The following is an 18,083-nucleotide window of genomic DNA, read 5'->3' on the forward strand; positions in this document are numbered from 1 at the left end:
AAGATTTTATTTTTAAGTAATCTCTACACCAATGTGGGATTCAAACTTACAACCCTAAGATCAAGAGTCGCAGGCTCCACTGACTGAGCCAGCCAGGAGCCCCAGCTGTGTCACTTTCTTACAGGTGAGCCAGATTTCCCTGTACTGGCTCAGTTGGCCTGTTAGGGAAGGGGTCACCACGGAGGGTCAGAGAGACCTGACACCGAGGTCTCCAGAAGTAGACAGTGTAAGCTGTAAAAGGAGGTGCAGAGACGCCCCGACTTCTGAGCACAGTCTAGAGCAGAGGCCTGGGCATCCTGGAGAGGACCCACAACACGGTGCGTAATTTAACTCTAACCCAAGAACGTTAAGAAGGGAATTAGATGTGCATGCACAGTTACTTGGGCGTCACACAGCTCTGAAGTGTCAGGGACTGGAATCGCTCTAAGGAAGGCCCCAGTAGCTACCCAGGTGATTTCTACTGAACCAGACGAAGCCGGGAGGGGAGTGAGCCTATGGAGCTCAGGGAGAGGTGGGGTGTTGGGGCTGACTTTCCCTCAGCAGCATGTTCATAGAATCACATAGCATTTGAGCCAGAGGGGTCCTGCAGGCATTAGACAGTCCTCCCCCCCACTGCACAGTTGGGCACATGAGGTGGTCGTCCCCTGGGACACTCTGGCAAGCACAGGACGCCTGAGGAGGTGGGGTCAGGAATAATACCCTTAGCAGGTTCTGGGCCAGGATCAAAGGGAGGGCAAGGCACGAAGGAGCACGGTTCCAGGAGGTCCCGAGCACTCTGGCCTGTGGAGTGAGAGAATTTCAGAGCGAGGAGAGACTGTGGGGTCGCCCGGTCCCACCAGCCTCACTGGGCCCCAGCTGAAGGCCACAGAGAGGGAGGGCTTGGGGAGAAAAGCACAGAAGTCTTAGCTTCTTCAGTACACAATTCTAGCCTGATGCCAAGCACACAAGGGGTCTCAACGGCATGTTTTAAAAAAGACTTTCCTTATATATTTCTGTAGATGGGGGTCAAAGAGGTTGCCCTTCCCCCCGCCAGACCACGTGGCGTGCTCCTCCTCCTCCCTTCTCATTTTCTCTGGAGCCAAGCTGCCTGCGTCCCAGCCCTCCCACTAACCACTGGTTTGCTTGAGCAAAGTGACTTAACCTTTGTGTGCTTCTTAGTTTCCTAATAATAGAAGCTATCTGACTGAGTTGTCAGGAGCCTGAAAGAGTACAGATCAACCCCTTCCAAGAGCCGGGCCCAGAGGCAACATTCCAGTGTTCTTTGTGGTGGCGGTGTTGTTCCTGTCATCAGGCTTGCTCATGCTGCGATTCCTTCTTTTCTGGCCTCAGCTCTATGGGCCTTTATTTATTTATTTTTCCATCTCTTCAGGTCTGCCTGGGCATTGGATGGAAAGATAATTTATGGGGCAAGAGAGAGAATACTTCGAGGCATTTGTAACAGGAAAAGCAGGGGCTGGCTGCCTTTGGGGACAACATGACATGGGGGCTGTCACAAGTCGCAGTGACGAGGGGCCTGGGTGCAGATGAGCCCTGGTTTCATAAATGAGGAGGCCCAGGCCCACAGCTGAGGATGCTCAGGCTTCCTCCCTCCTCCGGGGAAGCACCCCGGGGCCCTGCATCCCATGTGATGAGACGGATGTGCAAGTATGAAAGCTCTAAAGGGTCTATAAAGGTAATTAAGGTGTTACACACACACACACACACACACACACACACACACACTCACACAGTGGTTAACTGCGCCATGGCCTGGCTCTGGACTCTGTCCCTGCAGCAGCTGTAGCTGGCGTTTTACCCCCTCTGCCCTCTCATGGCGGTCTGCTGTTCGAAGGGACTCCGTCTCTAAGGGCAGAACACCAGGCATCATGGAAAGTGGGGCGAGGAGAGACACTTTGAAGTCCCCTCCAATCCGACCACATCGGTGACCTGTCCCCGCAGTAAAGCTGAGCAGGAGGGGAGGAGCTGGGAGAAGCAACCCAGATGCAGCCACGGGGCAGGGTCCATTCTCAGGGATGGAGTCCCTTCACCTTCCTTTGTCTCTTGTTACAGCAGCTCTGGGGAACGGGCTTCAGTCTGTCAACCCAGAAATCTGTCCAGGCTGGAGGGAGAGGTGGGCAAGTCCCCTCCAGACATCTTCGTCACAGCATTTCCAGGAGTCTTCATACCCTAAGCCTGACCCATCCCCTCTGCTGTCCTTCAGGGATGCATCTGTCTTTGACCCTTTCTATTCCCACCCTCTCTCTCATTGTACCTCTCTTTCGTGTTCTCCTTTGTTGGGGAGGGAAGCCTGGGGAGGGCACGCTCCTCTCCAGCCATGCCCGTCTTCCCAGACATTTTCTCAGGAGGCACCTTCCCAAGCCTACCATCTTCAACCCGGCAGCAAGCTCCTGAAGGGACTGCTTGGCCCCATGTCCAGTCTGGGTGGGCAGCAGGTTTACTGGGCTGGCCTTCACTTCTTGCCTTGGCCTTCCTGAGAGCCATCACTTTCCCCTCCCCCACGGTGGAGCCTGAGAATTCTACTTCCGGGGACAGAGTAGAGCTTCCAGAGCAGACAGACAGCTACTCGATGAAACCCGACCCTGGTCACTGAAGGGTTATTACTCATCTTTCGCTTCCAGAGCCCCAACCTTATAACTCTCCCGCCTGAATTCCCCAGTGCCCAGTGAGCTTGGAGAGCTGCCCACTCCCAGCACCAGCTGCAGGCTGAGAGCCGGCCTGCTTCCTGCGCGGACCCCAGTGCACTGGGGAGTGCAAGAAGCATGACAGTAACAGTGAAGAGCTCACTAAAAACCAGGGGGGGGGGGGGGGGGAGCAGGCTGGGAATAGCTAAGTGGCTGCTGTCCAAAGAGGAGCATCACCAAGATGACCAGATGGGCTGGAGTGGGAGGAGAGGACTGGATTCCATTTCCTTCCACGTTCCTGATGAGCTCCACATTCATTCCTCTGTCCTTTCCGTTCTTCTTTCCCTGTTCTTCTTCCTCCCTTTTGTTTTCCAGATTTGGGAGTCCTCTTTCCTCTCCAAGCCACGGTTCTTTGATTTGTGTGTTTTTGGCATTTCTTCTTTCTGGCTGGACTCCTCGGTTGGCCTCATCTGCTTTCCCTGGTTGGCGCGCCCATCTCAGCCCTTCCTGGAGGGGCAGTCACCAGCCATGCTGCTGTGCCCTCAGTTCCGGAGCAAAGAAGCCTCTGATTCAGTGTTCTGAAGCGATGAAAATGCCAGGAATTCTTTTTTTTTCTTTTTTAATTCAGAATTCACTCAAATCCCTATCTGCATCTCCTCTGGCTCTTCTTTGATTTGTGACTTGGGCTTTGCAAATCACTGAACGTGTCCCTTAGGACATGGGGGGCATCCTACCATGCAGTGAGCAGGTGTGTGTGATTCTGTGTCATTTATCCACCGTAGGGATCCATCTGTGTTTAGCACAGCCCTGCAGGCCTCTGTGAACCTTGGCCCCTTGCCCCCCACTCCGCCTTCCTTCGTCTGCTTAGCTGTAGTGAACTGCTTTACAAGTTTCTGAAGGTGACACGCTCGGCCTCCTGTCTCCTTTCCTTTGTCTAGATAGCTATAGCTCCTTTAGCCTGGAATGTGCTTTCTACTTGCTCTTAGTCTCAGGACTCACCCAGAAGTGGCCTCCTCTGAGCGTAAGTGCCCTCCTTGGTGTCCAGAACATGCCACTCCGGTAAGCCTCAACGGCACAGTCCCAGGGGCTCTGCTCACGCCTCCATCCCCCACCCCACCTGGACTGAAAACCGTGAGTACAGCTCTGCGCTTTACCCTTGTGCCTTTAGCCCACAGCAGAGCGCCCAGCACCCCGCGGAATGATGAAAGGTAGGCTGAATATCAGATAAGTAGCACAGAGAAGCGCAGGCTTACGTTGTTTTACAGAACCAGTGTGCCTTATAAACCTCCCATCCTCGCGGCCCACTGGTCTGCACTCTTCCCTCAGAGGGGCTTCCTCTGCAGTCCTGGGCAGTCACCTGCCCCCCACGCTCCAGACAGTCCTCCGACTGTCATTCAGACACTCTAGTAGAAATGGTCAAGGCAGGTACCTGAGCTTGTCTGCGATGAAGATGATCCTTCTTTCCAGAAGCAGGGAGGCAAACACACAGAGCAGGTGGCGGACGCTGAGAGAGGAGAAGAGAGACTCAAAGTCTACGTGCTCAAGCCGGGAGTCCAGTGGGCGGCACAGTTCAATCACCTGCCGGGGAACAGAGCAGCCATGAGGAGGTCCTCAGCAGGGGTGAGCCATTTGCAGAGGAAGAGGGAAAGAAAACGAGGAAGGCAAAAGTGATTGGGGAAAAGAAAGATCCTAGGACACTGAGGGAGCAGGTACATTTGGTACGAACTCTTTCTCACAGTTGAGTGTGAGGAACGTTCAGATGGAGGTGGGGACACTGGATGGCAGAATCAATGGCCCGTGGCCCCAAATGCTTGGAGGCTCTGCCTGACAGTGACATGTCTGGACCATCCCCCTCCCCGGGAGTTCCATGACTGTTGATGTCCTATCACTTAGAGTCCCACAGGAAAGTGTCTCTGCCTCACGAGGGAATATTACCTGCTGGAATGGAGTCACAGGCTCACGCAGAAGGACCAACAGATCCAAGCAGCACTTTCCGGACTCAACTCCTCTGGAAGGCATTTCTCAATAAACCCAACCCCATACCAATCCTTTCCTTATGATGTGTCTGACGGCTTATATGCTTAGTGGGCACATCTTCTCATTCTGTACTCGTTGAAATGTTCCCAAATTCATCTCAAGTCACTGCTCATGTGTGTTTTTCCCTTTAAATAGCTGACTCCTTCACAGTGAGCAGAGACTGGTGTTTTACTCTGAGCATGGCACCTGCCCAGTGCTGCCCCCATAGTGGGGCTCACTAATGTTAACATCCTTATGGCCAAGCCACCTGCATCTGGTATAGGATACTACAGGGTTCTCCAGCAACACGGAGAATGCTTCCCTCTGTTCTGGGAAATTGAGTTGTTCCAGAATACCCTAGACCTATCCTTAATCCCTCACCTGTATCCAGAGCTGCTTTTTCGAGGACTTTTGCAACTAGAGACTCAAGGCTGAATGGAATCTGCCTAGTGATATCTACAGAGCCATATGAAGGGAATGGGAAGGATGCAAATAAAGTCCTGCATTAAGTTCCAACCCAGCCAAGGAAAGGGACGTACCTCAAAGTCCTAGAGAGGTGAATAAAAAGTAGTATGTACGCTTGTCTTCCCTGAAAATAATCTGTTTTACATTATGAAGTTACAGAGGTGATGGAGACCCAAAATGTAAATAGGTTCAAATACAACCTATAAGTGTAATTGGCTAATAAGAGAAGCTAAGGATCCAGTTCCCTCACCTGTAACACCAATGTCATGCAAAGAAACACCATGTGCTGCCATGGCACAGCTCTGGGGCTTGTTCTCTGGGACTAAACCCTGGAACGGAGGGACAGGACTTAGGGTGGATTTTATGATGTCTGATGTCACATTCAGTGATGTAACGGACCTCTGAAAGCCAGCCGTTTGGTCTGAGCCATTCTCTCCCCTAGGAGACAATAGGAATCTGATGACTTACCTCAGTTCCCGATCCTGGCAAGAAGTTCTTGACAACGATGGTTTTGCCCAGTGCTGGGAAAGGGGCTTCCATGACACTCCTCATGAGGGGCTGTACCAGGGCAGGAGAAATGCCTCGCCGTTTTTCCACCTCATCCAAGATCTGCAAGGGTCACAAAAGCAGCTTAGCTATCCTGAAGTCAGGGCACCAAGATATCACTCCGTTTTCGATGAAATGGGCCTGCCACCGTGACTAAAGAATTATGGGGAAGCCCTGCTGTCCTCATCAGGCCAAACTTAAAGTGTTTTCACCCCATATGTTATTGCCTCAAATCTCCTCTCTATGTACCCACTCCTTTGCCATGTGCCTTTGCAGTTCTTCTCACTAAAGTGGTGAAGTTCCTTGATCCCCTTGACTTTGGGTTTGGCCACTTAACTTACTGGCCTAATACATGCATTCTCACTGGGAGCAATATTGCCCCAAGGGGATAAAAATTGGTTCTTGGGGGTGATGCTGAAAAAAACTTAGATATTATAATGGTTTGTAGCCCTTTAAAAGCCCACAGTACCTAAAAAGATCTACAGCGTATCTGTGGAGTTAAAATATCTCTGAGGGTAGCCATTACGGAAGTGCAAACCAAAATCACAACAAGATACCACTTCACACCCATTAGGATGGCTATGACCAAAAGATAGACAATAGCAAGTGTTGGTGAGGAAGAGGAGAAATTGGAACCCTCATGTACTGCTGGTGGGAATGTAAACTAGTGAAGCCCCTTTGCTAAGCCGTCTGGCAGTACCTTAAAAGGTTAAAGATAGTGCTTCCATATGACTTAGCCATTACACTTCTGGATATTTACCAACAGAAATGAAAACATGTTCACACAAATGTGTGTACATTGGGGTGCCTGGGTGGCACAGTCAGTTAGGCGTCTGACTCTTGATTTCAGCTCAGGTCATGATCTCAGGGTGGTGAGATCAAGCCCCATGTCAGCGAGCTCACAATCAGCATAGAGTATGCTTGAGATTCTCTCTCCCTCTCCCTCTGCCCCACCCCCGCGTGCTCTCTCTCTCTCTCTAAGATAAATAAATCTTAAAAAAAAAAAAAACAAGAACTAGTGTATTAATGTTCATAGCAGAATTATTCATAATAGTCAAAAAGGGGAAGTAACCTAAATGTCCATCAACTGATGAATGGATAAACAAAATGTGATATTCCATTATATACCATTATCAGCCATAAAAAGGAATGAGATACTGATTCATGCTACAACATGGATGAACCTTGAAAAGATTAGGCTAAGTCAAAGACACCAGTCACAGAAGGCCACTTTTGTATGATTCCACTTGGATAAAATGTCCAGAACAGGCAAATCCATAGAGACTGAAAGCAGATTGGTCGTTACTAGGGTTGGAAAGTGACTGCTCATGGCTACAGGTGTTGCTTGCTGGGGTGATAAAAATGTCCTATAAATGTGGTGATCGTTATACAACTGTGTGGATATGCTTTAAAAGCCACTGAATCCTAGATTTTAAATGGGCAAATTTTATGTTTTACAAACTATATTTCAATAAAACTGTTATTTTATTTTATTTTTTTTAAAGATTTTGTTTGACAGAGAGAGACAGAGCGAGAGAGGGAACACAAGCAGGGGGAATGGGAGAGGGAGAAGCAGGCTTCCCGCTGAGCAGGGAGCCCGATGCGGGGCTTGATCCCAGGACCCTGGGATCATGACCTGAGCCGAAGGCAGACACTTAACAACTGAGCCACCCAGGCGCCCCATCAATAAAACTGTTATTTGAAAAAAAAATCTAAATGCAAGACCCTCCATAATCTAGTTGTGGACCAAAGAGTTTATTTTTAATTAATTAATTTTTTTTTATTTTTAAAGATTTTATTTATTTATTTGACAGAAAGAGACACAGTGAGAGAGGGAACACAAGCAGGGGGAGTGGGAGAAGGAGAAGCAGGCTTCCCGCGGAGCAGGAAGCCTGACGCGGGGCTCGATCCCAGGACTCTGGGATCATGACCTGAGCTGGAGGCAGATGCTTAACGACTGAGCCACCCAGGCACCCCGGACCAAAGAGTTTAAATAAAAATACCATTTATATTAATACACGTGTAGCCATTGAACCCTTGAAATATGGCGAGTCTGAATTGAGGTGTGTTGTAAAGTGTAAAATCCTCAGTAGATTTCAGAATACAAAATTAAGGATGTAAACTATCAATGACCATATGGATTATATGTTGAAAAAATAATATTTTGGATATGTGGGTTAAATGAAATTTATTATTAAAATTAAAAAGATCGTATATATGGTAATTCTTCAAAAAATTAAATATAGAATTACCATATAATCCAGTAATTCCACACTTATGGATACATAGCCCAAATATTTGAAAGCAGGGACTCAGATATCTGAATGGCCATGTTCATAGCAGCATAATTCACAATAACTAAAATGTGGAAACAACACAAATGTTCATCTAATAAACTGATGGACAGATAAAGAAAATGTGATATATATAAATAATAGACTGTTATTCAGCTTTAAAAAGGAAGGAAATTATGACATATGCTCCAATATTGATGAACCTTGAGGACATATGCTAAGTGAATATAAGTCAGTCACAGAAGGATAAATATATGATTCCATTTACATGAGATCCTGCAGTGATCAGATTCATAGAGACAGAAAGTAGAATGGTGGTTGCCAGGACTAGGGAAAGAAGGGAATGGGGAGTTAGTGTTTAATGGGTGCAGAGTTTTGGTTCAGAGATATCAAAAATTCTGGAGATGGATGATGGTGACAGTTATACACAATGTGAATGAACATAATGCTAATCAACTGTACACCTAAAAATGGCTAAAATAGGGGCATCTGGCTGGCTTAGTCGGTAGAGCATGCAACTCTTGATCTGAGGGTTGTGAGTTTGAGCCCCATCTTGGGTGTAGAGATTACTTAAAAATAAAATCTTTAAAAAATGGCTAAAATAGTAACTTTTATGTTATGTTTATTTTAGCATGTTAAAAAATAACATGACAAAAAATTAAAAAGAATCTTTTGGGGGTGGGGAGGCAATTCAGGGAAAAAACATCTTAAAAGGCTGGTTAGGGGGTAATAAAGAATGGATGAGGAACACTGAAGCAGAAGTGACAGTGCACCAGTTTGAAACCTGGGCCTTAGGAGGCCTGTCTTATGTGTTTCTGCTTGCCCACTTGGGCCTCTGCCTCAGGCACAAGAACTGCACACCTGGGCCAGCTCCCTGTCTAAGGAGGAAGACAGACATGTGGACTAGGCCCAACCCCAGACTGGCAGCCGACAGCAGAGCCCGGGCTGCCTGAGTCAGCCAACTCCCAGCCTACCCCCAACGCACGAGTGAGCCCAGTGGAGAAAAGCCGAGCTGAGGCCAGCTGATCTGCGCGTCTGTAAGAATAAATGACTGGTGCTTTAAGCCACTGTGGTTTGTTACTCGGCATGACTGTTAGTGATACTTAATGGTATACTTTTCTTCAGAGATTTTGAGAGCTCTTCTTGAACAGGATTCCCCTTCCCTCCTCCCTTCGTTTTCTGTTTTTGTTTTTCAATGTGGGGCTTGAACTCACAACCCTGATTCCTTTCTCTGTACAACAGGACAATTTGTCATTTTAGCCATCCTAGTCCCTCACCTGGAAATAGCTCGAGTTTTAGAGATCAGTTTGCCAAAGCTCTGTTTCTGGTTCTATCCAGCATATTTACTGTTTGGTCTTTGGCATGGCATCACATCACACTCCCATAATATCTCTAGTCACAAAAATGCTACGAAAACACAGAACTGTGCATCACACACTGTTAGTATGTTGACTTGCTTGTCATCCCCCGTCCATGACAAAACAATGGAGCTCACGTGAATTCCAAAGGCACCACTGGATGCTGGGCTAACTCAGCTGTTTTACTTCTACCTTCTGTAGCATTCTCACAACAGCAAAGGCTATGACACAGCCTTATTTCCACATTTAAACAACCCCTTGGGAGAGACCTACGTGAGCAGTAATGCATAACTGTCCTAGAGCCTCTAAGTGACCAACTTCTGTGTAAAAGGCTTACCACCCCAGCAGAGGGGAGGCAGGAACACAGATACATCGATATCATTCTTTATTTCTAACACACTTGCCCAGAAGTATAAGTTCTACCAAGGCAAGAGGTTACACTAGATCAGTATAGATCAGGCTTCCTCTGAGGTAAGTGGAAGGTGGCCAGGAGGCAGACATGTTTCGGAACGCTTTCAGGAAGTGCTGTTTGCCATCCGTGGACAATAGACACAGGACTTCAATTCTCCGAAAGAAAGCTCAGAAAGAAATGCTCAAGGAGAATTTAAAATCACTTTATGGATTAGATACTCATGTCTGGTTAATGTAGGAAATGAATGTTGGATTATACCTAATTTTTGAGATTATCATCATACACAATAGCAATTAGCTCCTCTGTCCACCCAGAATAGTGGGGTGGGTGAGCCAATTCAGTATGGCAATTCCTAGGTCTTGATACACTGGCTCATCTTCCCAAAAAGAGGACCAGATTGTATTAAGATTTTGATCCATTTATTTATTTATTTTATTTATTATTTTTAAAGATTTTATTTATTTATTTGAGACAGAGAGAATGAGAGACAGAGACCATGAGAGGGAGGAGGGTCAGAGGGAGAAGCAGACTCCCCGCCGAGCAGGGAGCCCGATGCGGGACTCGATCCCGGGACTCCAGGATCATGACCTGAGCCGAAGGCAGTCGCTTAACCAACTGAGCCACCCAGGCACCTGATCCATTTATTTATTTATTTTAAAGATTTTATTTATTTATTTGACAGAGCGAAAGAGCACAAGCAGGGGGAACAGTAGAGGTAGAGGGAGAAGCAGGCTCCCCACCCAAGCAGGGAGCCCGATGCGGGGCTCGATCCCAGGACCCTGAGATCATGACCTGAGCCGAAGGCAGACGCTTAACCATCTGAGCCACCCAGGCACCCCAAGGTTTTGATCCATTTAGAGCACTACTACAATAATAAATATCTCACACACACCACACATATATACATACTTATACATCCATCCATCCAAGTGGCCTCTTTGTCATGCAAAAGCGAGTATGACAAAGGACAATGCTTAGAAGTAAGAAAGTAAAACACAAGGAATATTCTGGGAAGATCCTCTGCCCCTTCCATCCTCTGTAATTACTTTGCCTCTTCCCCAACTGCCTCTCTCTGGGCCCTGACCTTCACTGGCTCTCACTGCGGGTACTAATGATAAGAGAACAGAGGAGGTGATGGGGGAGGAAGTGGGAAGGAAACTATGTGGGGATATGATTACAAAAGCACCAGGAGTCCAGGTGTTTCCTGTGTCCTCCCGGGCTCTGCCTTGCCTTCCCTTCCTCCCCCCTCTGAGGCCTCACCTTTGAAAAGAGGCTGAAGCATCCCAGGCGGCTCACGATGCAGTAAACTTCAGGGAGACGCTTCCCTTTGCCACCAGGCTTTTGGTGTGAAACAAGGAAATCGTGAGTGTTACCATCTCAAAGTAGAGAACCCAAACATTTTTAAGTGCCTATCATGTGCCAGATGTTTCCCCACTCCAGCTTTTGAAAACCCAAGTAAGTAGTTACCAATACCCCATTTTATAGGTGGGAAGCACTTCTGGTCACGCAGTATATATATTTATAGTCTCCTGAAGGGACCAAATCAAGGGTGTCGTGCGCACAGTAGGTGCTCAATATGGCCTATGGAACCGTAAAGTAAGGAGGCTTAACTTGTTTACCGAAATCACTGTGGTCCCTCTTAAGGAGTTACCTTGAAACCAAATGTTGTTTATTATAATGGTAATTCCAAACCAGAAATCATTTCTGAATATCCTTTTTGGAACCTGCCTTTTAAGGTAATTTTCCAACCAAAATGAAAATCAATCTCAATATGTCAAAGTAATTTCATTACCAAAACTTATTATCCATTTCACTTTTTAAATTGTTATCTATGCTTTTTATTCACTAATTAATTCAACAAATATTTATTGAATACCTACTATGTGCTGTGCATTATCCTGACTCTAAATTATATCAACTTATTTTGAAGATTCAAATACACTGAGTGGAAAATGATTTGCTTCTGTTAAAGATTTTCAAAAGAATGGGTCTCAAAAAGACAAGCTCTAAAATGGGTTAGCATGATCATTTCATTGGAATACAATCATCACTTGTAAAGGTGATTGTTCTGAAGAACACATTCTTGAATGATCTGTAGTATGAACAACAGAACTATCCTTCTTTGGCCTTTAGCAACCGTTATGAATGTGTGCGCTATAAGCTCTCTGGGTCTGTTTAGCATGTTTTATTAGAATATTTGGCTTAAGGACAGAAAGGTCTTTTATTTGGCAGGGAAAATAATGGAGGAAGTATTTTCTCTCTAAGGGAGACAGAGTTCTTGTTCCTTTCTACCAGTAAGATTTCGATGAATCCCCAAATCTTCCATGTTTTTAACTCCGCTGATGAACCTGTCACACTTCCTGCCTCTGCTCTCATGGCACACGGTGGAGCCCCAGGACCCAGTGCTGCGCAGGGCTGCCCAGAGCGCTGGCAGACCAACAGAAGACTGTACTAACCAGCAGTCTTCGGCAGTAACCGAACCGTCTGCTCCCATCTTCTCCAGTTAAGACAAATGAGAAGGTTTCACTGCGGTTGGGGAAACAAAAGTACATTACATAGCAAAACAAAACAAAAGACACCTGGTTAGAGAGCAACCGGGGGACATTCTGGAGGGGCTGTCAAAAAGGGCGGCTCCCTGTCCTGCCTGTCCATCTCTGTGCGAGGACTCTGTGCGCCTGTAGTTTTGGGGTCTGTGTGAGGGAGAAGGAGACCTAAAGTGTCACCGCATCCTGAAAGGATGAGGTCTCATAGCGCTCCATCACCTGACCGCCCCGTTGCCCAAGAACGGCAGTCACTTACAGAGCATCGGTTGTGACTACGGCCCTCCGTGAGCTCCAGGGTGGAGGGCATCCGCCGTTCTAGGGATGTGACTCAGTGAAGGAGCAGCCGGAGAGGGGACAGTTCTGTGTCCCTCTTGAAACTGCCCCTGGGGTGACCCTCCCGGAGAACTGTCTCTCCAGAGCCCCCCGAGGCTTGGACGCCCTGAGGGACTGCTGAGCCAACCCGGGGAGCACAGTATGCCTCAAATACAGGCTATGCAGCCCCCTGAGTTTGGTCAATTGCTGAAACATCTGATAAAAAAAATACTGGTGCGTAACAACACGGTTAGAGCAGAAACGTAAAGCTATCACAGTCTGAGTTGACAGCTAGATGGGCTGCTATTAAATGATTCCAGAGCACGGACCAGGAAGGCTGACGGGCAATGTTCCTCTAGTTTCTCCTAGACGAAGAATTACTTTTGCCCTTCACAGAGGCTTATGAACCAAACATATGCCCAGATTGAGTGGGAGGCTGGGAATCTGCATATTTAGCCAGGTGGTTCTTATCTTCAGGGAAGTTTTAAAACACCGGTGGGGAAAGTCTCTAGCCTGGGGCCCATCAGGATTGCTGGCAGTAAAACCGAATTATGGCGTCTGTCCTCTATGACCTCTCCCTGGTTCTTGCCGAGCCTTTGGGGGTGGGGAAGGGAGATGCCTGCACATACCTGGTAAATTGCTGGACAGGAGTCCAGTCCTTGGCATCAGGGAAACAGAACTGAGGGATAGCCTTCAGCTGGTCCTCAGACTCTCTCATGAACTTGAAAGACCTTTCCAACTGCAGTGAGAAGGGTGAGAGAAGGTTGGGGAATAAACCCCAGCTTGGGAGAGAAAGGCAGATGCTTGGCAAGACCACATCTTCCACCTGCCCACAGTTGAGACCACCACCTTAACCTAGGAAGGGTCTGTAGCTCAGTCTGCTGGGGCCTTTTTTTCCCAGGGCACTGTCAACTCTAGTCTTATGGGAGAAGTCAGGAGAAAACAAAATAGTGTGTTTTAGAGAAATATTCTTTTTTTTTTTTTTTTAAAGATTTTATTTATTTATTTGAAGAGAGAGACACAGCGAGAGAGGAAACACAAGCAGGGGGAGTGGGAGAGGGAGAAGCAGGCCTCCCGCTGAGCAGGGAGCCCGATGCGGGGCTCGATCCCAGGACCCTGGGATCACGACCTGAGCCGAAGGCAGACGCTTAACGACTGAGCCACCCAGGCGCCCCTAGAGAAATATTCTTGATGTCTAACATTCTGGAATATAACTGTTTTATTTATTTTATTTTTTGTATATTTTTTTGGACTATATTTTATTTTTTATTATTTTTTAAAAGATTTTATTTACTTATTTGACACAGAGAGAGAGCGTGAGAGAGCACAAGCAAGGGAAGCGGCAGAGAGAGAGGGAGAAGCAGGCTCCCCACTGAATAGGGAGCCCGACACGGGACTTAATCCCAGGATTATGGGCTCTGACCTGAACTGAAGGCAGACGATTAACCGACTGAGCCACCCAGGTGCCCCTGGACTATAACTATTTTAACCAATAAGGAAAAAGTGTCAAACCAATCCCCTCCAAATAGGAGACTCTGAATCTGCAAGGCAGAGCCTTGAATCTGGTCTTCCAACCTCTGGGCCCCTGAAAGCTGCTCTTCCTCGATCCAGGCAAAGACATTTTGTAACATTTCTTAGTGAATACATCCAGTTAAATTACATTATACACTAAACTTCAATTAATTTCATTGTCCTTGAATGTCAGAACTGAAAGGAAATGAGACATCATCCAGTGTCACATTCTTATTTTAGAGAAGGAAATAGCCCTGACATGTTAAGTGATATGTCCATGGTCACATACTTAGTGTGGAATCTAGCTAGGGATGGTTTTTCTTGTTTTGTTTTGTTTTTTTTTTAACTTTTCCTGAGAGAGAGATTGCAGTGGGGAGGAGCAGAGGGAGAGGGACAAGAAGACTCTGCACTGAGTGTGTAACTTGAAGGGGGGCTTGATCCCACGACCCTGAGATCATGACCTGACCTGAAATCAAGAGTTGGATGCTCAACTGACTGAGCCATGCAGGTGCCCCTCTAGCTAGGAATCTTAATCTTTAGTCTCTCTCTCTCTGATTTATTTGACATCATAGACTGAATGAGTATCCTCTTGTTAAAAAAACAGAACAGGGGTGCCTGGGTGGGTCAGGTGGTTAAGCGTCTGCCTTCGGCTCAGGTCATGATCCCGGAGTCCCAGGATTGAGCCCCGCATTGGGCTTCCTGTTCAGCAGAGAGTCTGCTTCTCCCTTTTCCTCTATTCCTCCCCCGCTCATGCTTGCTCTTTCAATCTCTCTCTTGCTCTTCTTTCTCAAATAAATACATACAATCTTTAAAGTCTAATTTAAGATTGTATTTAAAGCCATGTGTTTACTTATTTGTGTATGAACAGGAGTCTGTGCTTTGCACCCCATTCTGCGGATCTACTGAAAATAATGTGCGTGCAGTTGACAACACTGTTCTATATACTTGGAAATGTTGGGAGGGTGAATTTTATGTTGTGTGTGTGCGTGTGTGTGTATATATGTGTGTGTGTGTATATATATATATACATTTTTAAAGATTTTATTTATTTACTTGACAGAGAGACACAGCGAGAGAGGGAACACAAGCAGGGGGAGTGGGAGAGGGAGAAACAGGCTCCCCGCTGAGCAGGGAGTCCGATGCGGGGCTCGATCCCAGGACCCTGGGATCCTGACCTGAGCTGAAGGCAGATGCTTAACCGACTGAGCCCCCCAGGCGCCCCTATGTTGTATATTTTTGTGCCATGTTAAAAATGAAGCACTATAGGTTCAAGTTTAGGAAACAAAAAGGAATAATCAGTAATTAGCATATTTGTTTATAAATTTGTACTTCTAAAGTGTTGGGAAGAATGGCTGGCTTCTGTTGTTGTTATTGACACATTTATACTTGTTAACTTTTCTTTATAAAGAGTTAAAGAAAAACATTATGCTCAAGTTACCTTCAGTAATTTGATGTACCAAATATTTGGAGTCTGAATTTCTGAAGTTAGAAAACTGTAATGCTAACCTAAATTCTTTCTGTAATATTTTCCACCAATTTCTTATTTTGTCTCTCAGAGCTTGCCATTGACCTCCACCTCAAACCAGCTTTGCAGACAGCTTCTGAAGTCTGCAGACCACCAACACTGTTGAATGCTTCCCAGAGGATCTAGAAGCCTTCCCCAGGACACCAAATGTCAGAGAGGGAAGGTCTCTAAAGAGAGTATCCAAAGGAATACAGCACTGGGCTGATTTTTTTTCAATTTTAAAACCTACTTCTAGTATGTTTTCCCTTAGGCTACAGCAAATAAAATTAAAGCTGCTATTAATATTAATGGTTGAGACAACTATCAATGAATGAAACACAGCCACCATTTATAGACTTAAAGCCAATTAGTAACTGTCTTTTGGTTTTCCTCCTTCAGAATCAGTAGTCACTGTCTCTTTTCTATATAATGATACTCTCTTCCCTCCATGACCCAGAAGATTCCAGCTGGTCCTGGAGCAGTTTTTGAGTTGATAATTCACTAGCTCAGACTGTTGCCAAAGCAATAATTTTGACTACCCTTGGACAGTCTCACAGAGAAGCAAATACCAGCTGGGTGTAGTTGTTGGAAGGGGTCATTAATCACCACAGAGGGAAGGGCCATCAACTATAAAGAATACAAAAGGAAAGAACGGGGACATTTCTCCACAGTGGAAACCATTAGAGAACTGCAGAGTAGGCCTTGTAGGGAGGCAAGTTCTAGCACTTTTTGACATGGCCCATCCATTTGGATATACCCGCCCTCGGATCACATGCACGATACACACAAATACGTGTGAACACACATGTGCCTATACATGCTATCATCAACATAGGAGTTATCAACCCATATGGGTACATATGTGCTCTTATATGCACATACACTCATTTACAGGAAGTGAGACATGGAGATGTCTCTCACAAATACAAGCAATCATAAATGGCTGGAAAATTTCCCAGTCTCCATGAATTGTCATAAAGATAATTACATGATATTGAGCATTTTAGTGGAACATGGCAGGCATGATCTCTAGTGTGCAAATACGGAGGGTAAGTCTTGGTCAAGGTGACTATAGAAATGGGGGATAAAACTCATGAGAAAGAGAAAGGAGGAAAAGGTACTTCTGACAGAGAAAGAGCAAAGGCAAGAAGATATAAAATAGCCTGATCTGCAAAAAATGCATGTACAGAATGATCACATAACATTTAAAATATATATCTAAAGAAACACTGGCAACAAGATACATTTCCAACAGAAAGAGACTGGTTAAACAGATTAGGGCATACCCACATAACAGAGTTTATATAATTAAAAAAAAAAAAGCTTTAGAATTTATATTAAATATGTTTCTAAATAATGATATGTTTACAAAACATGATGCAAAAATTATACAGTGTATAACACCAGTTTTGTCAGAAAATTACACTGTGAGAAAAGTCTGGGAGAAAACATAATAAAATGCTAACATCGATTATCTCTGTGGAGTGGGATTATAGATAACTTTTTCTTGATACATTTCCAGATTGGTCCCCTTTCCAATAATGACTATATAAGTTTCTGCTCAAAGAAGTTTTAATGTGGATGTCTAAGAGCCTGGGGATTCCAGGTTGGAAACTACAAGCATTCAATAGTTATGGTGATTCATTCATTCATTCATTCATGAATTAATGTCTTTGTTCCTGAAACATTGATTAAGTATTGCCACGTGTACAACATTGTGCTACGCCCCGAGGGAAGTAAACAGGATAAAAACAGTCCTTCGTGCCTTGGTGCTCTCTCCGTGTGGGCCTCAACTAAATGTGGGCATACCTACGGGGCGCCTGGGTGGCTCAGTCGGTTAAGAGTCCAACTCTTGATTTCAGCTCAGGTCACGATCTCAGGGTTGTGAAAGCGAGCCTTGCGTTGCGCTCTGCTTTCAGCAGAGTCTGCTTGAGATTCTCTCTCCCCTTCTCCCTCTGTACCCCCCTCTCCTTCTCTCTCAAATAAATAAATAAAATATTTTAGAAACAAATAAATAAATGTGGGCATACCTATAGTATAGGGATTTTCAGGGGATCATCCTTGGAGGTCAGCTAAAGGAAGGTCAACAGAGCCAGTTAGGAGGGCTAGTGCCCATGGCTTACTTCATTTATACAGTTTCCATCCTAAATTCCAAGGACAGGACTTGATTGCTGCACTGGACCACCGTGGGCAGGACAGAAGGAAGCTGGCCCAGGATAGGAGGAGACCCAGGCCTCCACAGATACTGGGATTATGTGTGGGTGGTGGCAGCAAAGGGAGGCCCCTGAGGGCACCAGGACAGTACACCCTCCCCGCCCCCTGCCTCCGAGCACCTTCATTGTATGAACTGTGCATGGTATCACATTCTACCTCATGAGTCTTTGTATGCTTATCTTTTGCCTTCCTGTCAGAGTATGGGCTTCTTGAGGACAGGAAACACATTTTGCTCATCTTTGTAATGATGGGGCCAAGCAGAAAACAGCTTGAATGTAATAGGGTC

General features: G+C 46.0%; 1 protein-coding gene across 4 annotated transcripts in view; it reads right to left on the reverse strand.

Annotated features, from left to right (window-relative positions):
* DENND2A (DENN domain containing 2A) overlaps nucleotides 1-18,083 on the reverse strand; it is a 96,630-nt gene that overhangs the window by 19,404 nt on the left and 59,143 nt on the right. For all 4 annotated transcript variants that reach the window (XM_035021231.1, XM_035021232.1, XM_035021235.1 and 1 more), the window contains 5 exons: nucleotides 13,197-13,306; nucleotides 12,169-12,238; nucleotides 10,973-11,050; nucleotides 5,571-5,711; nucleotides 4,051-4,199 (listed from right to left, as the gene is read on the reverse strand). In XM_035021231.1, coding sequence (XP_034877122.1) covers nucleotides 4,051-4,199; nucleotides 5,571-5,711; nucleotides 10,973-11,050; nucleotides 12,169-12,238; nucleotides 13,197-13,306 — 548 coding nt within the window. The remainder of the gene's footprint in view (nucleotides 1-4,050; nucleotides 4,200-5,570; nucleotides 5,712-10,972; nucleotides 11,051-12,168; nucleotides 12,239-13,196; nucleotides 13,307-18,083) is intronic.

Source organism: Mirounga leonina, unplaced genomic scaffold, assembly GCF_011800145.1.
Source record: "Mirounga leonina isolate KUSES-001 unplaced genomic scaffold, KU_Mleo_1.0 Mir_174, whole genome shotgun sequence".
Classification (NCBI taxonomy): domain Eukaryota; kingdom Metazoa; phylum Chordata; class Mammalia; order Carnivora; family Phocidae; genus Mirounga; species Mirounga leonina.